The sequence below is a fragment of the Micropterus dolomieu genome, linkage group LG07, assembly GCF_021292245.1.
Source record: "Micropterus dolomieu isolate WLL.071019.BEF.003 ecotype Adirondacks linkage group LG07, ASM2129224v1, whole genome shotgun sequence".
Lineage (NCBI taxonomy): Eukaryota > Metazoa > Chordata > Actinopteri > Centrarchiformes > Centrarchidae > Micropterus > Micropterus dolomieu.
In genome coordinates, this window is record NC_060156.1 from 22,173,543 (window position 1) to 22,195,937 (window position 22,395).

Below are 22,395 nucleotides of genomic sequence, written 5' to 3' on the forward strand. Positions count from 1 at the left end.
GCTAAATAATTAGGGATGGTGTATGCCATTTTACCTCTAGGTTCAGTATAAAAAGGCTTATGAGAAAGCTAGAGGCCACCATGTTGGCTTCCGCAGCCTCCAGGACGATCCTCTGCTGGTTCACTACATGGAGGTAGCTAAGTTGCAGAGTGACAAGAACTACAAGAAGGACTACCACAAGGCCAAGCTGAAGTATCACACCCCAGTAGACATGATGAGTCTGGCTCACGCCAAGCATGCCTCATCAGTGCAGACCTTTGCTGGCTACAAGCAGCACCACCATAATTACTTTCTTTTGCCTGACTCGATGAGTCTGGGCCTGGCTCGCACCATGAGCTTCAATGCCAGTGATGTAAGTTTAATTTCACTTTTAGGGTCTTTTGTGTTATAATTTTGGTAAATACTTTATGTCATGGCTAAAAGATTGTGTTTCCACAGGGCTGAAACTTTGCAATTCTCACTTATCTCTTTTACTTTCCAGGTTAACTATAAACTGGATTATGAGTCCTCGGTCAAGGGAACTGGCTGGATTCCCATTGGTTCATTGGAGGTGGAAAAAGCCAAGGCAGCAGCAGCAGCTCTGGATGAGAAAAAATACCGCCAGCACCCTGACACCATCAAATTCACCAGTGTCACTGACTCCATGAACATGGAGCTGGCCAAGGCCAATGCCAAGATCCTGAATGTGGTGAGAAGGAGGAAACAGAATAACTTCTTCATTTGCTCTAAAAATAATCAGTTTTAGATTTTAGTCTTTGAATTCCTTTTCAGAATAGACATAAACCAATCCCTTCATTGTTATTATGCAGAAAGAGTATAAGGCCAGTGGAGAGAAGTTCATGCACACTTACCATCTCCCTGCTGATGCCCCTGAACTGATGCAAGCCAGATACAATGCTGTCAACATCAGCCAGGTTAGTTGCAGATTCTTCCATTATTTGTTCATTATCTTTCAGCCTTTGTGTACTTTTAAACTGTATATAGAAATTTAATTGTTACTATATTTGTAACATAACACTGATGATCATTTTATTTAGAATTACTACACCTATGCTCATCGTAAAGATCTGCTCAAAGGACATCATTTGAAGGAAGATTCCATTCCCATTGTTGCAGCAAAATCTTCCAGAGACATTGCCAGTAATGTAAGTTGTGAATATGCTAATAATAATGCTAATCAAATGTTACTAAATTAAACAATGCTATTCATACCTAATGCTTTTCTTTTATACAGTACAAGTATAAACTGGCTTATGAGAAGGCAAAGGGCCACCATGTCGGCCATCGCAGCCTCCAGGACGATCCTCTGCTGGTTCACTACATGCAGGTGGCTAAGATGCAGAGCGAAAAGAACTACAAGAAGGACTACCACAAGGCCAAGCTGAAGTATCACAGCCCAGTAGACATGATGAGCGTGGTCCACGCCAAGCATGCCTCTGGTGTTCAGACCATGGCTGGATACAGGAAGATCCCTCACAACTACTTTCTTCTGCCTGACAACATGCACCTGCAGCGGTGTCGCAGCATGATGGAGATTCAGAGTGATGTATGTTCTCACTTTTCACTTATATGCTACCATGGTGTAATGCTAGTATAATTTGTGCTTATATAAATAAATGGATTATTTACATAGTTGCAAAGCATTATGCACAGTGATGATGTAAACTCTTCTAGATATTGTGAGAGAAATGCTTTCTCTTTATACCCACAGAATGTCTACAAGTCAGATTACAGCAACTACTCTAAAGGCTTAGGGTGGGTCCCTATTGGTTCTCTGGATGTTGAGAAAGCCAAAACTGCTAGAGGCGCGCTGGCTGAAATAGGCTACCGCCAGCATCCCAGCACTCTCAAATTCACAAGCAAGACTGATGGCATGAACATGGCTCTGGCTCTGGCCAACACAAAGCAGCTGGACAACGTAAGACTGTCTTATTTTTTACATGTGATCAAATACCTTTAAATCTCTTTAAATGTGTTAAAATATTGATGCATATCGGAACTTCTCCTGCTAGAACCTTACAAAAATTCACAGGTTTTATGCTTATTTTTCCTTCCCATTAGACTTCATACAAAGCTTCTGGTGAGAAGTTCATGCACACCTATCATCTGCCAGCTGACAGCCCTGAGTTCCTTCAAGCTAAATTCAACGCACAGACCCTTAGCGAGGTTAGAGAACAATGCATTTATGGAAAAAAGAAAAGTTTGATACTGTTTTATCACCCAAATATGCAAGTCAAATGAATATGAATGGCCTGATATGCCAAGTCATCTGTGTACAATACATTGTTGTAACACTTTAACATTTACCCACAGAGTCACTACAAGCACAAGTGGCTAGAAGATATTGCCAAGGGATACGACATGAAGCCTGATGCTATTCCTATTCTGCATGCCAAGCAAGGCAGACACATTGTCAGCAATGTATGTAGATTATAAATCTACCTGAACACATTCAAATTCAACATTTTTAAAAAAAAACAGTCTATCATCTACAGGTAACTAACTCATTTTTCTTTATCTTTTAGGTCCAATACAAGAAAGCCTATGAGAAAGCCAGAGGCCACCATGTTGGCTTCCGCAGCCTCCAGGACGATCCTCTGCTGGTTCACTACATGGAGGTGGCTAAGATGCAGAGTGAAAAGAACTACAAGAAGGACTACCACAAGGCCAAGCTGAAGTATCACACACCAGTGGACATGATGAGTGTGGTCCATGCCAAGCAGGCTTCTGCTGTTCAGACTTATGCTGGTTACAGAAAGATCCCTCACAACTACTTTCTTCTGCCTGATAACTTAAACTTGCAGCGGTGTCGCAACATGAATGTCCAGTCAAGTGAAGTAAGTGGCAGTGGTAGTTTTATCAGTGAATTGTGTCTTTTAGGATCAAACCCATGTTTGTAATGCTACTACTCTGAATCTACATTGTATGCTTCATTCATTGGGCAAAAAGATTAAGGAAATAATGGTCATTGATCTTAACTTCAGAGCTAATATGCGTCATAATCTCATTGTTTTTTTTTTTAGTGTGATTACAAGTCTGAATGGAACAACTGTATCAGAGGTACTGGATGGGTCCCAATTGGCTCACTTGCAGTTGAGACCGCTAAAGTTGGTGGTGAGATTCAGAGTGACAAGAAGTACCGCAGTCATCCATCCAAATTTAAGTTCAGCAAGTTGATGGACTCCATGGACTTGGCTCTGGCTACTGCCAACAATCAGATCATGAACAAGGTACAGCATTTTCACATGGACAGTGCAGGATCACAAAATATAAATACTGTTGTTCCCATGCGTCATTCATTTGTTTTTCTGGTGTCTATATTTACAGAAAGCATACACTGCGGCTTGGGAGAAGGACAAACTGATGGTCCATGTCATGCCAGATGCTCCTGAAATTGTCCTGGCCAAGGCTAATGCCATCACCATGAGCAATGTAAGGCTTTAGCTTACATTATTTAATTTCTTTGCTAATAGTATTTTATTGTATTGTGTTTGATTCATATCTTTTATATATTTTCACAGAAACTTTACAAAGCCGGTGTTGTGCAGATGGCCAATAAGGGCTACAACCTCAAAGCAGACGCCATCCCAATTGTTGCTGCCAAGTCTGGTACCACTATCGCCAGTAATGTAAGTTGTAAATAAATTGTACCAAGTCAAGAATTTTTATATGCTATAACCCACTATACATGCTAAACAAGTATTTATTTATGTCTTACAGTACAAGTACAAGTTGGCATATGAGAAAGCCAGAGGCCACCATGTTGGCTTCCGCAGCCTCCAGGACGATCCTCTGCTGGTTCACTATATGGAGGTGGCTAAGTTGCAGAGTGACAAGAACTACAAGAAGGACTACCACAAGGCCAAGCTGAAGTATCACACACCAGTAGACATGATGAGCGTGGTCCATGCCAAGCATGCCTCTGCTGTTCAGACTTATGCTGGTTACAGAAAGATCCAGCACAATTACTTTCTTCTCCCTGATGCCATGAACCTAGTGCTGGCTCGCACCATGAACACCCAGTGTAGTGATGTAAGTTTGAAATGTTAAAATACATGCTGTGCTATTCCCTCAATAATTATGTCCATTTATAAAGGCAGATAACAATTAATAATTGTAATATGATTCCTTGATTCATGAGACCTTACATTTCTTTTTAGTGTGATTACAAGTCTGAATGGAACAACTATATCAGGGGTACTGGATGGGTCCCAATTGGCTCACTTGCAGTTGAGACCGCTAAAGTTGGTGGTGAGATTCAGAGTGACAAGAAGTACCGCACTCATCCATCCAACTTTAAGTTCAGCAAGTTGATGGACTCCATGGACTTGGCTCTGGCTACTGCCAACAATCAGATCATGAACAAGGTACAGCATTTTCACATGGACAGTGCAGGATCACAAAATATAAATACTGTTGTTCCCATGCGTCATTCATTTGTTTTTCTGGTGTCTATATTTACAGAAAGCATACACTGCGGCTTGGGAGAAGGACAAACTGACAGTCCATGTCATGCCTGATGCTCCTGAAATTGTCCTGGCCAAGGCTAATGCCCTCAACATGAGCAATGTAAGGGGTATTAAACTGTTAAATCTATAGCTTTTAGTTGATACTGTATATGTTTAATGGTGATCAGTTTGTGAATGTAATCACATTTTTATTTCACTGCTATATTACTCTTTTCCAGAAACTTTACAAAGCCGGTGTTGTGCAGATGGCCAATAAGGGCTACCACCTCAAAGCAGACGCCATCCCAATTTTGGCTGCCAAGTCTGGTACCACTATTGCCAGTAATGTAAGTTGGAAATAACCTATTGTACCATATCAATAAGTATATATACCACAACCCACCATGCATGGTAATTAAGTATTTATTTACTGTTACAGTACAAGTACAAGTTGGCATATGAGAAAGCCAGAGGCCACCATGTTGGCTTCCGCAGCCTCCAGGACGATCCTCTGCTGGTTCACTACATGGAGGTGGCTAAGTTGCAGAGTGACAAGAACTACAAGAAGGACTACCACAAGGCCAAGCTGAAGTATCACACCCCAGTAGACATGATGAGTGTGGTCCATGCCAAGCATGCCTCTGCTGTTCAGACTTATGCTGGTTACAAGCAGATTAACTCCAACTACACTGTGCTACCTGATGCCATGAACCTGCAACTAGCCCGTAACATGCAGTTCATTGCCAGTGATGTATGTAGAGTCTAAGTTAATCATCTTAAAATTAATTATAGAATTTAAATTTTTACAGTACCTAATTAGATGTTTTAATGCCATTGCTGTTAAAATTCTCCCTCAGAACCAGTACAAGAGTGAGTATGAAAGCTTCACGAAAGGAATAGGATGGGTTCCTATTGGATCATTGGATGTTGAGAAAGCAAAAACAGCCGGACAGATCCTGAGTGAGAGCCGATACCGTCAACATCCTAGCAACTTCAAATTCACTAAGGACATGCATTCTATGGATCTGACACTGGCCACTGCCAACAACCAGATAATGGATAAGGTACTAGATAGGACTTGCTATGAAAATAACACAAAAAGCTCTTCCCTAACGTTTATGTCTAATGATATCAAACCAACAACTACATTTTGCTTTTAGCAATCCTACAGCAAAGCCTGGGAGAAAGACAAGACTTCAATCCACATCATGCCTGATGCAATGGACATTGTTCTTGCCAGAGAGAACAAGAGGCACTACAGTGAGGTACTGTGAGATACCTTCATTTTTTTGCACAATTTCCTCACAAATTTTCATGATTTGTAATCTGTCATGAATTGTAATGAAAAGTAAATCCTACGTCCCATGGTAACCACAAGGCTTTGATCTTGACAGACAGGAAATTGGTACATCACTTCAAGTTATTGTACATTTGGAAGTAGACATGCTTTCCTTTATAAAAATGTATTCTCTCTCTCTCTCTCTCTCTCTCTCGCTGTCTCTCTTTCTCCAGAAACTGTACAAACTGGACAATGAACTGTCTAAGAAGAAAGGCTATAATCTTCGCGCTGATGCCATTGCAGTCCAGGCTGCCAAAGCCTCCGTTGCTATTGCTAGTGATGTAAGTGTTTGTTTGGTTATTTCTATCCTGTACTCCAACTATATATATTATTTCTCATGCTTTCCCCCTCACTAGAGTTTGGTTATGAAAACTTTTGCACTTGCTTTTTTAGTACAAGTACAAGGCAGGATACCGTAAGCAGGTCGGCCACCACATCGGTGCTCGCAGCGTCCAGGACGACCCTCTGCTCATGCTGGCTCTGAACTCAGCCAAGATTGCCAGTGATGCTCTTTACAAGAAGGACTTCAACAAGTCCAAGACAAAGTTTAATCTTCCAGTGGACATGATGGCGTTTGAACTGGCAAAGAAGAACCAGATTCAGGTCAACCACGCCAACTACATCACCCGCCTCCACAACTGGACTTGTCTGCCAGACTCCAGTGATGTTGTCCAGGCCAGACATGCATATAACATACAGAGTGATGTGAGTATAAATCCTTGAATTATACTAGAAAGTTTTCATGTTTATTATGTATATTTTATTAGTAATAGCAGTTTTGGAACATCTTTCATCATAATAAAATCATTTTGTTTGGTCCAGGCTGTTTACAAGGAAGATCAGAGGATGATGCAGGGTATTGGATGGGTGCCTATAGGTTCACTGGATGTTGAGAAGGCAAAGAAAGCCGGTGAGATCCTGAGTGAGATGAAGTATCGTCAGCACCCAAGCAACTACAAATTCAAAAGCACCACTGAAGACATGCCGATGGCTTTGGCCAAGGCCAATGCCCAGATAGTGAACAAGGTATTTAATTTAACATTTTATTGTGTTTCATTTCCTTATTTCCTTATTCATATAAAACATAAGAAAGGCAGAGGGCATGGAAACAAAGTAGATCGCTTTATCAAATGAGCTTGACCCTGTTTAATAGATGAGTGTAATTTCCTTAAAATAAGATATTTAACTGTAGAGTATTAAAACTTCTAAAATACTTGAAATGACCCCGTGCCAAAAAAATTATAACATTTGAGTAAATGGAATGTGCAACAGACAAACATTTGATTCTTTCAAATTTATTGTATATCCAAATATCTCCTGAATTGTTCCATTATGTTAAAAAAAGTGCCGCAATTTCTGTCGCTCTGTGAAAAATAAAATCATGTCATCTGCCTTAGGAGATAGTACATGCTCGTTATCAGTGATATTTAAACCGTAAATATTTGTTTTTTCTCTTTCACACAAAGTGAAAGGTTTGACAATAAATTTAAACAACTACGGTGATAAAGGACAACCTTGTTTTATGCATCTACTTAAAGAAAACAGATCTGAGGAGGACTCTTTTGTGATGACTGCAGCCTTGGGCCTTTGTTATTCAGTATAGTTGTAATCCATTTAATAGGATTTAGATCCCAAATGTATGTGTACAAAACTGAGAAAAAGTTCCAGCCGACTCAAAAATCTTCTCTGTTTGATGAGATAAATAAATCACAATCAGGAGCAGCGTAATTTTATCAGCGGAGCATTTGTTTAAGATCAGTGTTGATTTAATTATGAATGAAAACCAAAGAAATCTTCTTCTAAATGTTAAATTTGTATATGGAAATTTAACAAAAAATGTACTTTACAGAAAGCTTACACTCAAGCTTGGGAGAAAGACAAGACTACCATTCATATCATGCCTGATGCCATGGATATTCTCTTGGCCAAAGCAAACAAAGTCAACTACAGTGAGGTGAGTCCTTCTCAAAAATGTTCTTAAAAAACTCAAGTTCTACCTTTTGAAACAACATACCTCATATTATGCCATAATTTTGCAAAAGATGCTTAAGTTTGCTTGTGTTTTTATTTTTTACACAGAAACTGTACAAGCAGGCAAATGAAGAGGCCAAGAAGAAGGGATACGATATGCGAAATGATGCCATTTCCATTATTGCAGCGAGGGCTTCCAGGGACATTGCCAGTGATGTACGCTGTTGGATTATACCAATAATAAACATTTACCATAAATGTATTACTGTACATATAACCATGGGACTTAGTTTTTAATTTTTCTTCCAGTATAAGTACAAGACAGGATACCGTAAGCAGGTCGGCCACCACATTGGTGCTCGCAGCATCCAGGATGATCCTTTGCTCATGCTGGCCCTGAACTCAGCCAAGATTGCCAGTGATGCTCTTTACAAGAAGGACTTTAACAAGTCCAAGACCAAATTCAACCTGCCAGTGGACATGATGTCCTTTGAACTGGCCAAGAAGAACCAGATTCAGGTCAACCACGCCAACTACATCACCCGCCTCCACAACTGGACTTGTCTGCCAGACTCCAGTGATGTCGTACAGGCCAGACATGCATATGACATACAGAGTGATGTGAGTATGAATTTAAAAAATGCGTACTGAGGGAGGTTATTTTGTGTATGGATTAATATTTTTTCTTAAAAATTTTGAACATATTTCATCATAATAAAACCATTTTGTTTTGTCCAGGCTGTTTACAAGGAAGATCAGAGGATGATGCAGGGTATTGGATGGGTGCCTATAGGTTCACTGGATGTTGAGAAGGCAAAGAAAGCCGGTGAGATCCTGAGTGAGATGAAGTATCGTCAGCACCCAAGCAACTACAAATTCAAAAGCACCACTGAAGACATGCCGATGGCTTTGGCCAAGGCCAATGCTCAGATTATGAACAAGGTATGAATTCATCAATCCTCAAAGTTCTGTTAGGTGTAAATGATACAAAATGACTAATTTGAACTCCTTATATGATAAGGAAATTTTCCTTTCATAAAAATGCTTCCTTCAGAGTTCAGAATATGAATAAACTTGCATATTGTTGTTTTCTATTACTGCAGAATGCCTACGTTGAAGCTTGGCAGAATGAAAAGACGAAGATCCACATCATGCCTGATGCTATGGATGTTCTTCTAGCCAAAGCAAACAATGTCAATTTCAGCTTGGTAAGTGAAAAATAAAACATTTAGGGGGAAAAAAATATATAGATTACTTTAAATTAGGGCTTGAAGATATGGTATATTCATTAGAATATTTTTTTCTTTTATCAATACATATTTATTTAATTATCACTCAGTTCTACTTATTTGAGAATACATGTGCTTATATATGTGGGGCATTTGTGTTTGGTTATAGAAAAAGTACAAACAGGCAAATGAAGATGCCAAGAAGAAGGGCTACGATATGCGCAATGATGCCATTTCCATCATCGCAGCCAGGGCCTCCAGAGACATTGCCAGTGATGTAAGCTGTCTGATTATTCCAATGATAAACAGTTACATACATTTATTGCCATACATGTAAACATGGAACTGAGTTTTTAATTTTTCTTCCAGTACAAGTACAAGACAGGATACCGTAAGCAGGTCGGCCACCATATCGGTGCTCGCTGCGTCCAGGACGACCCTCTGCTCATGCTGGCTCTGAACTCAGCCAGGATTGCCAGTGATGCTCTTTACAAGAAGGACTTCAACAAGTCCAAGACAAAGTTTAATCTTCCAGTGGATATGATGGCGTTTGAACTGGCAAAGAAGAACCAGATTCAGGTCAACCACGCCAACTACATCACCCGCCTCCACAACTGGACTTGTCTGCCAGACTCCAGTGATGTCGTACAGGCCAGACATGCATATGACATACAGAGTGATGTGAGTATGAATCCTTGAATTTATACTAGAAAGTTTTTGATTTTATTAATGTATATTTTTTAAGTGTTGAAACATAAAAACATAATTTTGTTTTGTCCAGGCTGTTTACAAGGAAGATCAGAGGATGATGCAGGGTATTGGATGGGTGCCTATAGGTTCACTGGATGTTGAGAAGGCAAAGAAAGCCGGTGAGATCCTGAGTGAGATGAAGTATCGTCAGCACCCAAGCAACTACAAATTCAAAAGCACCACTGAAGACATGCCGATGGCTTTGGCCAAGGCCAATGCTCAGATTATGAACAAGGTATGAAATAATCATTTTGTATAATATCAAACAACTCTATCGACTACTTAAGGATATGATAAGGAAAATATTTAATCATATAAATTCAGCGTTCTAATGTAAGTAAATTCTCATGTTGCTGATTTCTGTGACTGCAGAAAGCATACATGGATGCCTGGGAGAAGGAGAAGATGAAGATCCACATCATGCCTGACTCTATGGATGTTCTTCTAGCCAAAGCAAACAATGTCAACTACAGTTTGGTAAGTAAAAAATTAAATAGTAAGGGTGGTACAGCATCGTTTATTTAAGGATTATGCTCCATGTTAGTTTTATATATGTAACTTATTTGAGGTGACTGTGTTTGTTTACAGAAAAAGTACAAGCAGGCAAATGAAGATGCCAAGAAGAAGGGCTACGATATGCGCAATGATGCCATTTCCATTATCGCAGCCAGGGCCTCCAGAGACATTGCCAGTGATGTAAGCTGTCTGATTTTGTTATTTAATTGAAAAGTGAAAAGTCACAGTAAATTGTAATGATCCTTATATTATAAATGTGATGTGTATCTTAGTAGAGGTGACTAATTACAGTTTGCCAATAGTAAATAGTTGTTTTACTTTGCACATTGTACAAAACATGTTTTTTTTAACTGTTAACAAACAATGATATTATTTTAAAAATTTTCCAGTACAAGTACAAGACAGGATACCGTAAGCAGGTTGGTCACCACATCGGTGCTCGCTGCGTCCAGGACGACCCTTTGCTCATGCTGGCTCTGAACTCAGCCAAGATTGCCAGTGATGCTCTTTACAAGAAGGACTTCAACAAGTCCAAGACAAAGTTTAATCTTCCAGTGGACATGATGGCGTTTGAACTGGCCAAGAAGAACCAGATTCAGGTCAACCACGCCAACTACATCACCCGCCTCCACAACTGGACTTGTCTGCCAGACTCCAGTGATGTTGTCCAGGCCAGACATGCATATGACCTACAGAGTGATGTGAGTGTAGCTTCCCTGCTAATTTGCTTGTCTTAGTCTTTTATTTGATTTTCATACTACCAAGAATGTCAGGAATTGAAATTTGTGTTACTGCGCTTCATAGGCTGTCTACAAAGCTGACCTGAAGTGGCTCCAGGGCTTGGGCTGGGTCCCCATTGGCTCACTTGATGTGGAGAAAGCCAAGAAGGCTGGAGAAGTCTTGAGTGAAAGGAAGTACCGCCAGCACCCCAGCACTGTTCCCTTCACCAGCACAACAGATGCCATGAATATTGTACTGGCAAAGAATAATGCTTTGACCATGAACAAGGTAAAATTCATAAATTATTTGGGTAAAATGCAAATGAATTTTTGTGTGAAAGGGCTAATACTATAAAATGATTATCTTGATTTGCAATAAAACTGGGATTAATTGTGTTTTCTTCCAGCGTCTCTACACCGAAGCATGGGAGAAGGACAAGACCAAACTGCACATCAACCCTGACACTCCTGAGATCATCCTCTCTCAGCAGAATGCTATCAACATGAGCAGGGTTAGTATACTTTTTATTGCACGTGATAAGAAGATGGCCCCTATATTATCCGGTATGCAGTTGTGGTTATCTCTATGTCAATTAGATTGTTCTTGTGTTAAAGGTGCCAGCATCTTCTAACTGTTTAAAATAACTTTCACAGAATTTGGAAATCTGTTTGTTGTGTGTACTTATTAACCACTTTAAGCCTCACATTACTCTTATTAATAATAATAATAATAATGCATTACATTTATATAGCGCTTTATCATGGAAACTCAAAGAGCTTCACAATGAAGTGGGGAGGACTCACCTCAACCACCACCAACGTGTAGCACCCACCTGGGTGATGCACGGCAGCCATTTAGCGCCCGAACGCTCACCACAGAGAGGGCTTGAGACAGAGAGGGAGGGAGACATTGAGCCAATTACTATGGGGGATGATTAGATGGCCAGATGGTGAAAGCCAGGTTGGGAATTTTGCCATGACACCGGGGAACCCCCTACTCTTTGCGATAAGTGCCATGGGATCTTTAATGACCACAATAAGTCAGGACCTCGGTTTAACGTCTCATCCGAAGGACAGCAGCTCCCACAGCACAGTGTCCCCATCACTGCCTCACTGACTTTACTTGAAGTAGCAGCTAGATGATGATTATTACACGAATGTGATCCCTTGAGCAAAGCCCTACTGCAAGCCTTATAAGCCACAATTACACCTCCATTTGTTAAAATGGTTAACACAAGTTATCATGTACTGTATGTCCTACATTTCAGAAACAATACAGACAAGGTTTTGAGGCCACCATCCAGAAAGGCTATTTCCTCCCTGGGGATGCAATCTCTGTCAAGTCTGCTAAGGCCTCCAGGGACATCATCAGTGATGTGAGTGACTCAGACTGTACCATATACTATATATTATATTTATTTGAGTGACACTTTGGTATTAGACATAATGTGAGAGGTATTCTAGTTCTAACATAAAATGTTTTCTGCTGATATTATCAGTATAAGTACAAGACGGGATACCGCAAGCAGGTCGGCCACCACATCGGTGCTCGCTGCGTGCAAGACGACCCTCTGATCATGCTGGCTCTGAACTCAGCAAAGATTGCCAGTGATGCCCTGTACAAGAAGGACTTCAACAAGTCCAAGACCAAGTTCAACCTGCCAGTGGACATGCTGAATCTCGAGCTGGCAAAGAAATGCCAGATTCAAGTCAACCATGCCAACTATATCACCCGCCTGCACCAGTGGACATGTCTGCCAGACTCCAATGACGTTGTCCAGGCCAGAAAAGCCTATAATCTTCAGAGTGATGTGAGTCCTCCTGTGACATAGTCATCATATCTCAAAAATATTGTGCCATGTCCCCTGTGCTTTTGTTCTTTTTATTGTTACATGAATATGCTTTTCCCAATAGGCTGTGTACAAAGCTGACATGGATGAGGTCATAGGGATAGGATGGGTCCCCATTGGTTCACTTGATGTGTTGAAGGCCAAGAATGCTTCAAATATTCTCAGTGACCGTCTCTACAGGCAGAAACCAGACAAACTGAAATATAAATCTGACATGACTTCCATTCCCATGGTCTTAGCCAAAGCAAATGCTGAAATCATCAACAAGGTGAAGAATATCATATCCCTTTATTTATTGTTATATTTTTTTTACAATTTGTTCAATCTTTTTACAGTGATTAGAATTTGTGTAATTTTTATTTTTCTCTTTCTCACCACAGAGAAACTACATTGCTGCTTGGGAGGCTGACAAGGTTAAGAATCATGTGTCCCCTGACCTACCTGAGCTTTTGCTTTCTAAAGCTAATGCTTACAACATCAGTAAGGTAAACTTAAGTTAGTATTCTGTATGCATATCAATGTTATAGCCATAATGATTTTCATTTTATAATTCATATATAATTACATTTCTTTTTCAGAAACTATACAGGGAAGATGTTGAGAAGATCTTCAGAAAGGGCTACAACCTTAAGCCTGATGCTGTGTCTATTGTTGCTGCCAAACGTGGAAGAGAGATCATCAGTGATGTACGTAACATATAACTGAATGCTTTTCTGTCTGATATTGACTTGTGCTAATTTGTATATTATTTTGTTAATTATCACTTTACTCTCTCTACACAGTACAAATACAAGACTGGGTACCGTAAGCAGGTTGGTCACCACATTGGAGCCCTTAGCGTCCATGACGACCCTCTGATCGTGCTGGCACTGAACTCCGCCAAGATTGCCAGTGATGCCCTGTACAAGAAAGACTTCAACAAGTCCAAGACCAAGTTCAATCTGCCAGTCGACATGCTGAATCTTGAACTGGCCAAGAAATGCCAGATCCAAGTCAACGATTTCAACTACAGAACTCATCTGCACAACTGGACCTGCCTACCTGACTCCAATGATGTGGTCCAGGCCAGAAAAGTCTATGACCTGCAGAGTGATGTGAGTATTGAAATTTCTTATAATGTGTTTCCATAACATGGGAAGAAAATGCTGTTTGACTTCCATTTTTCTCCCTCTGTGACTAGGCTGTGTACAAGGCTGACATGGAATGGATCAGGGGAACAGGTTGGGTGCCAATTGGTTCACTTGATGTGGAGAAAGCCAAGAAAGCGGGAGAGATCCTGAGCGACAGGAAGTACCGTCAGCATCCCAGCAACTTCAAATTTACTGCCAAGACAAGTGACATGCCATATGCCCTTGCTATGGCCAACGCCCAGATCATGGACAAGGTAGAGATAGCGCATCTTATTTTGTGTTTCTTGACTAATATCGTGTAACTCTGAAAATATTATACCAAATGTTTCAGTATTTCCCTTTGTTTGACACCAAAGAGGATCATTTGTTTTAGACAAAGCCGTGTTGCTTTATAATAATGTTTTAGACTCAAATAAAATCATGTCTTACTAAAACATGTTAATCTGCTGTTTACAGAAAGCATATATTTCTGCCTGGGAGAAGGATAAGACCAACCTTCACATCATGCCTGATACACCAGAAATCATCCTGGCCAAGCAGAATAAATTAAACAACAGTCTGGTAATGCATTACCTCTTCATGTAGTTGTATAACCAATTACTACCTCACAGATTATTATCATATCAGTAATTGTTAACTGGCTTTATGTATCTGAATCAGTTAATTAAGTTAAGTTTGAAAAATGATTGACATTGCCCTGTAATTTTTGTCTTTTTACTCTAGTGTAAAGGAACTTGTCTGCTCTATAGTTATTACGGTGTATAGCACACAATGCATATATCAGACACCCTGACAGCATTATTTTTGTTTCCCCAGAAATATTATCGTGAAGGCTATATGGACACCATAAACAAAGGGTACTATCTTCCCAAAGATGCAATTTCTGTTTTATCAGCTAAGGCTTCCCGAGACATCGTCAGTGATGTAAGTGTGTACTTGCTTTTAAACTTTTTCACATTCCCTTGAATTTTACTATGCAGCATTTTTTAATTTTTCGCTGCATTGATTTCAAACTAATCAACATATTTCTATCACAAATTTTCAGTACAAATACAAGGCTGGTTTCCGCAAGCAGTGTGGCCATCACATTGGTGCCCTTAGTGTTAAAGATGACCCACTGATTATGTTGGCGGCTCATGCAGCCAAGATCTCCAGTGACAACATCTATAAGAAGGACTTCAACAAGACCAAGACAAAGTTCAATCTGCCTGTAGACATGCTGACAATTGAACTTGCCAAGAAATGCCAGCAGCAAGTGAATGACTTTAACTACAGAACTCACTTACACCAGTGGACCTGCCTGCCAGACTCAAGTGATGTGGTTCAGGCTAGAAAAGTGTACGACTTACAGAGCGATGTAAGTACATTTAAAGTATTGCAGGCTTGTTGATAGCTGATGAAGTAAGAGAGAACAGTGTTTGGTGGGTTTAAAACTGATATTTGTTTTTTAGGCCGTATACAAAGCTGATATGGAGTGGCTGAGAGGATGTGGCTGGTCACCACAGGACTCTGTGGACGTCATCAAAGCTAGAAATGCCCAGACTATTCTCAATGACAGGCTCTACCGCCAGCACCCAAGCACTGTGAAGTTCACCAGCGTTGTTGACCTCCCGGCTATCGTCTTGTCCAAGCAAAACGCTGACATCATCAGTGATGTGCGTTATAGAATCTTGCTAAATGCCTTCTCTAGTGAACTTAAAACTTAACATTAAACAATTTGACCAATCATCTGTATACATGAGTGTGTCAAAATAAAGAAGTTCATTTTCTTGTTTTTTTTTCTTTCTGACAGAGGAAATATAGGGAAGTCTGGGATAAAGACAAGCTCACCATTCACATGCCACCTAACGCCCCCACCTTTGAACTGTCCAAGGCCAATGCTATCAGCATCAGCAATGTAAGTTTGTATTATTACAAGTACTGTACCAGGTATATCTGAAAAAATGAATAAATATCTTATTTGTTGAAATGTATTATTCAATCAGCACATGATTACTGTGGTTTTTATGTGCTGTCTTTTTGATCATACTTCTTGTTCTGTTCAGAAACTGTACACAAAGGCATGGGATGACCAGAAGGCCAAAGGCTACCATATCAAGGAGGATGCTATCTCTGTGCTAAAGGCTAGAGCTTCCAGAGATATCATCAGTGACGTAAGAAAAAATATAGACACTGCTTAAATACAATAGATTCGTAATGTGACACTTTCTGACTTTTCATCAACTCTATCGTCTCGTCTCTTTTAGTATAAGTACAAGACGGGATACCGCAAGCAGGTCGGCCACCACATCGGTGCTCGCTGCGTGCAAGACGACCCTCTGATCATGCTGGCTATGAACTCAGCAAAGATTGCCAGTGATGCCCTGTACAAGAAGGACTTCAACAAGTCCAAGACCAAGTTCAACCTGCCAGTGGACATGCTGAGTCTTGAGTTGGCCAAGAAATGCCAGATTCAAGTCAACCATGCCAACTATATCACACGCCTGCACCAGTGGACTTGTCTGCCAGACTCCACTGATGTGGTCCAAGCCAGAAAGGCCTACGACCTGCAGAGTGATGTAGGTTTATAGTAGTGATCAGGGATGGTATTCTTGGATCTTTTGATGACATACTCTGTACTCCCATTTTATCCCAAGAAAAGCTGACATTGGGATTATTGTCCATGTACATTTTTAGTGTCATGGAAACACCTAAACACATATGCCCGTTTTGTTTCCTCAGGCTGTGTACAAAGCTGATATGGAGTGGATACGTGGATGTGGATGGATACCACATGAAAGTGTTGATGTTATTAAGGTGAAGAATGCACAGAAGGCCCTGGCTGAGGTAAGCGTGACTATGATTTTACTTTGTATGTACTTGTAAAATCAAACATCTATATACATTTGTACATCTTCAAAAAAATCTTCAGAATTTATTTAAGCCAGAAAAATCAAATGTATCTTCAAAATCAAACAAGTCTTTCTTACTATTTTACAGAGAGGCTACCGTGTCAAGTTGGATGAGCAGAAATTCACAGTTCCAGCTGACAGAGTCGACCTGGTCTGTGCCAAGAATGCTGCTGAGGTCCTCAATGAGGTGAGGGTTACTCTCTGCTTTTCAGAGGCTGTTTAGATATTCAGTTAAACCACCTGACAGAATAGTAGTAATGGCAGATTTTACTTTTTTCTCATCTTAACTGAGTTTGGACATTTCACTCTGTTCAGGCCAAATATCGTGAGGCCTGGCACCAGGACAAAACCAAGTTCTCACTGGTGGACACTCCAGGTCTTGCCACAGCCAGAGAGGTGGCTAAGAACGTTCACCCGGTAAGATGACTCCTCATGGGAGGTATTTGCTACATATGTCAGTTCAACAATACTTTGTCCTATACCAATCGTACCCTCGGTTATTATCAGCTTGACAAACAATAGATTTTCATAAGCATATGATAACTATTTCCATTTCTTGCAGAAACTGTACACCAAAGATTGGGATAAGGTCAAAGCCACGGGCTACTTCATGCCTGGAGATGCTGTACCAATCAAGCAGTGCATCCAGACGTCGAAAGTGCAGAGTCAAGTGAGTAGTGGGACAATGTTTCATCTGTTTCGTTCATAACAAGAACATTGATGACTTCTGTCTGTCCTGTAGCACAAGTACCTTGAAGGATACCGTAAGCAGGTGGGCCACCACATCGGAGCCCTCAGTGTCAATGACGACCCTCTGATGATGCTGGCTCTGAACTCAGCCAAGATTGCCAGTGATGCCCTGTACAAGAAAGACTTCAACAAGTCCAAGACCAAATTCAACCTGCCAGTGGATATGTTGCAGTTTGAACTGGCCAAGAAATGCCAGATCCAAGTCAACGATGACAACTACAGAACCCGCCTGCACCAGTGGACATGTATGCCAGACTCTAACGATGTCATCCAGGCCCGCAAAGCCTATGAACTTCAAAGCGATGTGAGTGCTAATCACACCAACCTTGGACTTAATCATTATATTTATACAATATATTGACAGAAACTTATATCTTATTTTCCTAATATGTATATTTGTTTCTGTCTTCAGTTTGTGTATAAGGCTGATATGGAATGGATTCGTGGCTGCGGCTGGATGGCAGCTGAGTCTGTTGACCACGTCAAGGTCAAAAAGGCCCAAGAGATTCTCAACGAAGTATGTTTACTATATTACATTGAGTCTTTTGATGTGACTATTTTCTTTTAGCATGTTTTGACATTTTTGTGGCAGTTTGTGATGCTGTAATTTTACTTACAGAGGCTCTACAAGAAGAATGCCAAGGAATGCTTTGGAAAATTCACCCTGATTGTGGACCGCCCTGAAATTGTCCTGGCGAAGATAAATGCTGCCAACCTCAGTGATGTATGTAAAACTCATTTATACATATCAAAACATTTAAACTGCTAAATCTTGAGATGTGTACTAATAAACAATAATCAAATCTAAAATTCTGTTCCTACCACAGTTGAAGTACAAAGAGACCTTCAATGCAGAAAAGGGTCATTACATTGGATCAGATGACACTCCTCAACTGGCCCACAGCAGGGAGGTGTCTAAGAACATCAGTGAGGTAATGTAAAATATTTAGCCAATTCATTACTTTCTTTATTAATTTAGTGTGTTTGTTGATTGCATATCATATATTGTATAAACATTTGCCTGCTTTGTGTGATTTCAGAAACTCTACAAACAACAATGGGATGGGTCGAAGGCTACAGGCTACCAGCTGAACCATGAATATATCCCACTTCTCTCTGGCAAGAAGGGCAGGGAGATCGCTAGTGATGTGAGTGTGTTCACACTCACTTCATAATAGTAGTCATTGCTGATAAGGCAAAAGCACATGGACTCATGTTCTTGTCTTACAGTATGTAAACAAAATTGAGACTTTTATTATTATTCCTGATCTTAATAGGTCAAGTACAAGGATGCCCATGAGAAGGCCAAGGGTCACTACATGGCTGGGACTCTAGTGGACTTCCCTGAGGTGATGCGTTGTGGAGAGCAGGAGAAGAACAAGGCACTGGTAAGATATTCATAATAATTGTCCTTTTATTCTATATATCAAGGCATCTTCGTACATTTGCAAAGCCAGTTGCAGTAGAAGTTGTTTGTGAAGATTCTCAGTCATCCGGGTCATAGTTATCCAAGAATGGTTAAATCAAGGGCAACTGGACTGGTTGAGTGGTAGAGGAAGTATTCAGATCCTTTATTAAGTGAAAGTACTTACCACACTGTAAAAATATTCCATTACAAGCAAAAGTCTTGCTTTGACAATGTTACTTACTAAAAGTATGTAAGTAAATTAATAAATATTAAAACTAAAAGTATTCAACACGGAAAATGGCCCCTATGGCTGTTGTACTATTATGCATTATATCATTATATAATATTTGAACTGAACTAATTATTATTTTCTCTTTATATTCGACTGATTGTTCGGTTTGTAAACATTAATAATTCATAGTCATAGTGGAAAAATAGTAAGAAATGCCGTCACAATAACCCTGAGCCCGTAGTGACACCTTCACAATGCTTGTTTTGTGTAACCAATAGTACAAAGCTCAGAATAATTAAAAATTTTTTTAAATTAAATTAAGGAAAAGCAGCAAATGCTCACATTTGAGAAGCTGGAACCCTGGAATGTTTTTCCATGAAAAATGGCAACTATCAGCTATTTGATTAATTGATTAACTGTACACTGTTTGGTAGTATAATTTATAACAAAACATCATATTCTATAAGCTGTATAACAACCACACTAGCACTTTAGCGCTTGCACTTTCATCCATGGAACTATGTTGTCAACAAAGTCCTTTTTCTTCTGTGTTTATATTTTCCACTTGTGAAGTACAACATGTCGATGCTTCTCAGGTTCTTGTTGATGTCTTTTGTGAATGTTAATTTTTTTTTTTATGAAGCAACTCTGCACTGTGCCCAAACAGAATTTCCCCTTGGGGACAATAAAGTTAACCTAATGTAACCTAACCTAAGTATAATTTGTAACTAGTAACTAAAGCTGTCAAAAATGGAGTGAAATACAAAGTATAAGATTTCCCTAGAACTAGAAAGTAGCATGAAACGAAAAAACACATGCACCACGGGACATAAAGACTTTACCTTTGTGATCAGAATAATGGACAACCAGGTTAACTGTGCTTCAAATTAAATATGGCTCAAGGACACAAGACGTGTAGCTTGCAGATCTTCTACATGTAGCATTTTTAACCATTTGAATTACTTTAATTTCTAGAGAGTAGGATTTACATTTGTTATAATCCCCATAAGATTATTTTTAGGTTAATTTGTTTCATATTGTTAAAGAAAATGTCAATAACTTTCCATGGTATGCATATCTTCATAGAGGGTCTACCAGAAGGACTACCATCTTACCAAGACCAAGACCCACATCCCATCTGACATAATCGCTAACCAGGTAGCTAAGCGGTGCCAGGACATGCTGAGCGATGTCCTCTACCGTACCTACCTGCACCAGTGGACTTGCCATCCTGACCAGGAGGATGCCATTCGTGCCCGCAAGACCAACGAGATTCTGAGTGATGTAGGTCCTTCTTCACTGCACATCCGCTGCTTGTACTTGATTATTTATTGTGCAACGTCCTGTTGCAGCCGTTTGGACAGTCTCATATCACATCAGCTGTTTAGAAATGTTATGTGGTTAATTGGTAATTTGATAAAAGCTCTCTTATGGTAGGTCTTCAAAAATTGAGCGCTATTGTAAGAGCAGTTGATTTTCTTTTATTGTGCCTCAACTTGATGCAGGATATCCTGTACTAGATTTGTTTTGTTATCTGTAAGCAATAGATTATAGAAAAATCCAGATCTTCTCTCCATTATTGAAAATATTAATTTGTGCTTTTTGTTATTGTCATTTGATAGGTGTTCTACAAGGATGACCTGAACTGGATGAAGGGAATTGGTTGCTATGTCTGGGACACACCAGAGATCGTTCGTGCCAAGAAGTCCTACGAGCTGCAGAGTGATGTGAGTAAAAATATGGAAGATCACAGGAAATCTTTAGATTTTGTTTGGTGAAGATGTTATTTTTTTGGACCATCCTGGCATTTAGAAACAAATTATTTATTTTGCAGAACTGTGATAATTTACCCATGTACCATCTTCCCTTATAGCTTAAATACAGAGATGAAGCCAAGAAAGAATTCAACAATTACTCCATTGTGACAGACACCCCAGTTTATGTGACTGCTGTCCTGGGTCACACCTGGGCCAGTGATGTGAGTAAACTGGACTTCTAAAACCATTTATATATATATATATATATATATATATATATATATATATATGTATATATAATATTTCAGTTTAAAAGGCCTAATTAAATGCAATAATAAAAAAATTATCATTGACAGCTGAACTACAGGGAGGCTTATCATAAGGAGAAGCACCTGTATACTACCGTTCTGGATACCTACGACTATGCCAGATGCCACAACTTCAAGCACTTCTTCAGCAACGTAAGTGAAGATAAAAGTATTTCTTTTTCAGTCGTCGACGAGATTAAAGATGTCAGCTTTGTCAACAGCATCTTCACACGCAACATATTGATCGTGTTCTGGATTTTCTTTTAACAGAAAAACTACTCTGCTGCCTGGGACAAAATCAAAGCCAAGAGCTACCAGATTCCACATGACTCACACGCCCTGAAACACGCCAAACAACAAAAGATCATTCTCAGCAGCGTGAGTTCAACTTTGAACTCTGTTCATTTCATTCCATGTTATTATGCTGGGATTTTCTTCAGTTGTGAGTTTGGCCTTTGACCTTCAAAAGACAATGTGAATCTTCTTGCCCCTTTAGGTGAAGTACAAGGAGGACTATGAGAAGTTCAAATCCCTCTACAGTCTGCCCAAGTCTCTTGAGGATGATCCTGCCACTGCTCGCTGTGTGAAAGCTGGAAAGCTGGTCCTAGATGTAAGTTAAATTTGTTGTGCAATTTCATCCTCCACATGTCTGCATTTCTTTTAATAAGGAATACAGAAGCTACACAGAGCTCTGTTTTAACAAACAAGCAGCTAAAATGCATCGAACTGTTTGTGCATTCATAATGCGAGTACTGAAAGAAGCATCTGTTGTCCATCTTTATAGCGTCTGTACAAGGCAGACTATGAGAAGACCAAGGCCAAGAACCACATCCCACCAGACATGCTGGAGATCCTTTCTGCCCGCAACACCCAGTCAACCGTCAGTGGTATCCACTATCGCAAGTATTTGCATCAGTGGATATGCCTCCCTGACATGCAGGTCTATGTCCAAGCCCGCAAAGTCAACGAGCAGCTCAGCGACGTGAGTAACTGCCATCAGCTTGCTATTCTGTGGTTGTTACTTTGAAACCTCAATAGCTACAGATTGGTCAAAGTTACAGCCACATTCTTGCACGTATTTTGTCAGTGTATCATTT

At 40.0% G+C, this 22,395-nt stretch overlaps 1 protein-coding gene across 1 annotated transcript in view; it reads left to right on the plus strand.

Annotated features, from left to right (window-relative positions):
• neb (nebulin) overlaps nt 1-22,395 on the plus strand; it is a 69,531-nt gene that overhangs the window by 16,765 nt on the left and 30,371 nt on the right. Inside the window, exons 26-91 of the mRNA XM_046053130.1 lie at nt 41-352; nt 482-688; nt 810-914; nt 1,038-1,145; nt 1,235-1,546; nt 1,712-1,918; nt 2,062-2,166; nt 2,314-2,421; nt 2,526-2,837; nt 3,024-3,230; nt 3,328-3,432; nt 3,522-3,629; nt 3,721-4,032; nt 4,161-4,367; nt 4,465-4,569; nt 4,688-4,795; nt 4,888-5,199; nt 5,306-5,512; nt 5,609-5,713; nt 5,961-6,068; nt 6,181-6,492; nt 6,610-6,813; nt 7,637-7,741; nt 7,867-7,974; nt 8,068-8,379; nt 8,497-8,700; nt 8,862-8,966; nt 9,157-9,264; nt 9,357-9,668; nt 9,769-9,972; nt 10,110-10,214; nt 10,326-10,433; nt 10,643-10,954; nt 11,058-11,261; nt 11,380-11,484; nt 12,241-12,348; nt 12,472-12,783; nt 12,887-13,090; nt 13,203-13,307; nt 13,401-13,508; nt 13,605-13,916; nt 14,003-14,206; nt 14,409-14,513; nt 14,769-14,876; nt 14,998-15,309; nt 15,404-15,607; nt 15,745-15,849; nt 15,998-16,105; nt 16,199-16,510; nt 16,674-16,778; nt 16,932-17,030; nt 17,159-17,260; nt 17,406-17,513; nt 17,586-17,897; nt 18,006-18,110; nt 18,213-18,317; nt 18,421-18,525; nt 18,634-18,741; nt 18,871-18,981; nt 20,320-20,517; nt 20,856-20,960; nt 21,107-21,211; nt 21,347-21,451; nt 21,569-21,676; nt 21,795-21,908; nt 22,083-22,280. Coding sequence (XP_045909086.1) covers nt 41-352; nt 482-688; nt 810-914; nt 1,038-1,145; nt 1,235-1,546; nt 1,712-1,918; nt 2,062-2,166; nt 2,314-2,421; nt 2,526-2,837; nt 3,024-3,230; nt 3,328-3,432; nt 3,522-3,629; nt 3,721-4,032; nt 4,161-4,367; nt 4,465-4,569; nt 4,688-4,795; nt 4,888-5,199; nt 5,306-5,512; nt 5,609-5,713; nt 5,961-6,068; nt 6,181-6,492; nt 6,610-6,813; nt 7,637-7,741; nt 7,867-7,974; nt 8,068-8,379; nt 8,497-8,700; nt 8,862-8,966; nt 9,157-9,264; nt 9,357-9,668; nt 9,769-9,972; nt 10,110-10,214; nt 10,326-10,433; nt 10,643-10,954; nt 11,058-11,261; nt 11,380-11,484; nt 12,241-12,348; nt 12,472-12,783; nt 12,887-13,090; nt 13,203-13,307; nt 13,401-13,508; nt 13,605-13,916; nt 14,003-14,206; nt 14,409-14,513; nt 14,769-14,876; nt 14,998-15,309; nt 15,404-15,607; nt 15,745-15,849; nt 15,998-16,105; nt 16,199-16,510; nt 16,674-16,778; nt 16,932-17,030; nt 17,159-17,260; nt 17,406-17,513; nt 17,586-17,897; nt 18,006-18,110; nt 18,213-18,317; nt 18,421-18,525; nt 18,634-18,741; nt 18,871-18,981; nt 20,320-20,517; nt 20,856-20,960; nt 21,107-21,211; nt 21,347-21,451; nt 21,569-21,676; nt 21,795-21,908; nt 22,083-22,280 — 11,268 coding nt within the window. The remainder of the gene's footprint in view (nt 1-40; nt 353-481; nt 689-809; nt 915-1,037; nt 1,146-1,234; nt 1,547-1,711; nt 1,919-2,061; nt 2,167-2,313; nt 2,422-2,525; nt 2,838-3,023; nt 3,231-3,327; nt 3,433-3,521; nt 3,630-3,720; nt 4,033-4,160; nt 4,368-4,464; nt 4,570-4,687; nt 4,796-4,887; nt 5,200-5,305; nt 5,513-5,608; nt 5,714-5,960; nt 6,069-6,180; nt 6,493-6,609; nt 6,814-7,636; nt 7,742-7,866; nt 7,975-8,067; nt 8,380-8,496; nt 8,701-8,861; nt 8,967-9,156; nt 9,265-9,356; nt 9,669-9,768; nt 9,973-10,109; nt 10,215-10,325; nt 10,434-10,642; nt 10,955-11,057; nt 11,262-11,379; nt 11,485-12,240; nt 12,349-12,471; nt 12,784-12,886; nt 13,091-13,202; nt 13,308-13,400; nt 13,509-13,604; nt 13,917-14,002; nt 14,207-14,408; nt 14,514-14,768; nt 14,877-14,997; nt 15,310-15,403; nt 15,608-15,744; nt 15,850-15,997; nt 16,106-16,198; nt 16,511-16,673; nt 16,779-16,931; nt 17,031-17,158; nt 17,261-17,405; nt 17,514-17,585; nt 17,898-18,005; nt 18,111-18,212; nt 18,318-18,420; nt 18,526-18,633; nt 18,742-18,870; nt 18,982-20,319; nt 20,518-20,855; nt 20,961-21,106; nt 21,212-21,346; nt 21,452-21,568; nt 21,677-21,794; nt 21,909-22,082; nt 22,281-22,395) is intronic.